This window comes from Gracilinanus agilis, chromosome 2 (assembly GCF_016433145.1).
Source record: "Gracilinanus agilis isolate LMUSP501 chromosome 2, AgileGrace, whole genome shotgun sequence".
Classification (NCBI taxonomy): domain Eukaryota; kingdom Metazoa; phylum Chordata; class Mammalia; order Didelphimorphia; family Didelphidae; genus Gracilinanus; species Gracilinanus agilis.
This window is the reverse complement of record NC_058131.1, coordinates 2,084,387-2,086,213: the sequence shown is the minus strand read 5'-3', so window position 1 is coordinate 2,086,213 and position 1,827 is coordinate 2,084,387. Positions and strand designations below refer to the sequence as shown.

Here is a 1,827-nt window from a genome sequence, read left to right as displayed (position 1 = left end):
CCAAAGGCTTTAATTACGTTGTCATGAGGATCCTGGGAGATGGTGCTTGGTGCACTGCAGCAGGTGCCTGTTCCCTCCTCTTCCTCTTCCCCTTCCGCTGCTTCCATGCAGGCCCCAGCAGGGCACATCCGGTCACAGTGACACACTTGGGGGCCCAACACCTCCCCTGCTCAAGCACCTCTGATGGATCCCCAGGGCCCCCGGGAGGCAGAACGCGGCCCTACACGCTCCTGCCCCCCGAGCTCTGTCCTGCGTCCCCCTGCGGGCCAGGTTCTTCCTGCCAGCTGAGGAAGGGGCCCTCCTCGGGGTGCCCCTCTGGCTACCGGGCCTTCTGGGGATACAAACCCCTGCCCGGCAGAGCCTTGGCTTGTCTGTGTCTGAGGTGGGGGACTCCTTCCCCTCCCAAAGGAGGCCAGGCCACCCTTCTTGGGGGATAACCCCGAGTCCTTCTGGAGTCAGAGCCTGCAGCACCCGGGACCTCGAGGGGAAACTTTGGCTCTCAACGTTCCCCTGTGAAATCTATAAAATGGGGCACCGAACCCTACGGCCTCTGGGCCCAAGACCCCGTTCGTGCGATGCTGCCGACCGGGCAGAGAAAGGTGAGACGGGGCTCCGGCTACTTTATATTAAAAGTTTATTACAACACGAAAACCCGCCGTACGTGGAAAACCCATTGGATTCAGTAGAACTTTGCCAAAAGCCAAAGACGACCACCACGCGGGGAAGGGACGCCGGCCGCCTCCGGCCAGCCGGGCCCAGGAGAAGCCCCGGAGGGGAGCCGGGGGGGCCGAGGGCCCTGTCTGGGCGCCGTCTGTCCGAGCGGCCCCAGCCCGGCCCGCCACTGCTCCCTGCAGAGGCCCGGCCTCCGCACCGCGTGGGGAAATGAGGCAGAAGCGCGGCGCGCCCGGGCCGGCCTTCCGATGGGAGCGGTGGGGACGGCCTTAACTTAGGTCCCAAGTAACAAAGCCCAGCAGAGGGGACAGTGTGGGGCGACAGTGGAATGTGCAAAAGAGTCATCGGGGGCAGCAGGGGGAGGCCGGAGGCCGCCAGGCCTTCCCTCCTCCGGCCACCAGGGGCGGCCCAAGGTCACCCCGGGGTCCGGCCGTCCCCCAGGATGTGCCGAGGGTGGGAGGAGGGCGGCCACCGGAGCTCTCGCTGTTCTGGAGGCCCCTCCGGTCCCCAAGTTTGCGGGCAGAGACCCAGCCCCGAGCGGTCAAGCCTGGGCTCCGGCCTCTGCTGAGCCCGGCCAGAGTGGACGACGGAGCGGAGCCAGGCCAGGGGGGAGACGTTCTGTGTGCGAGGGGCGAGGCACGGCGCAGCCCTTCAGGCATAGAACTCCTCCTGCCGCTGAGGCTTCTGGTAGGCGCCGTTGGCCTGCTTGGGCTCCTCCAGGGAGTAGCTGCCTTCGTCCTTCTTCTTCATCCGATAAAGCATGAATCCCACCAGGAGGACGGCGAAGAGCAGCCCCACAAGGCCGCCGGCGATGACGCCTGGGGGAGCGTGATGCAGACGGGCACACGGACACACACGGACACACACACGTGCAGAGTTAGCCCTTCAGAAAGCACGACAGGATCCCCACCCCAGCTGTTCCTCAGGGGGAGCCCAGGCAGGGTTGCTCTGCCCTCCACGGCCCCCCGGATCCCCCCACGATCCCCCAGGACCCCCCCCCCCCGGCCAGGAGCAGGGGTTATTCCACACCTCTCGGCTGCCTTTGGCTTTTGAGGGGAGAAGGGAAGGACTTGCTGGCAGCAAAGCCTGGGAGGTGGGAAGCCCCCCGTCAAGGCTCTCGTTTGGCTGGGCCTCCCCCAGCCGCCCCCCAGCCTC

The 1,827-nt window shown here is 66.3% G+C and overlaps 1 protein-coding gene across 1 annotated transcript in view; it reads right to left on the bottom strand.

The window, feature by feature from the left end:
* Positions 1 to 617: 617 nt before the first annotated feature.
* Positions 618 to 1,827, bottom strand: part of SDC1 (syndecan 1) — a 3,957-nt gene continuing 2,747 nt past the window's right edge. The window contains exon 4 of the mRNA XM_044660359.1: positions 618 to 1,490. Coding sequence (XP_044516294.1) covers positions 1,324 to 1,490 — 167 coding nt within the window. The 3' untranslated portion in view covers positions 618 to 1,323. The remainder of the gene's footprint in view (positions 1,491 to 1,827) is intronic.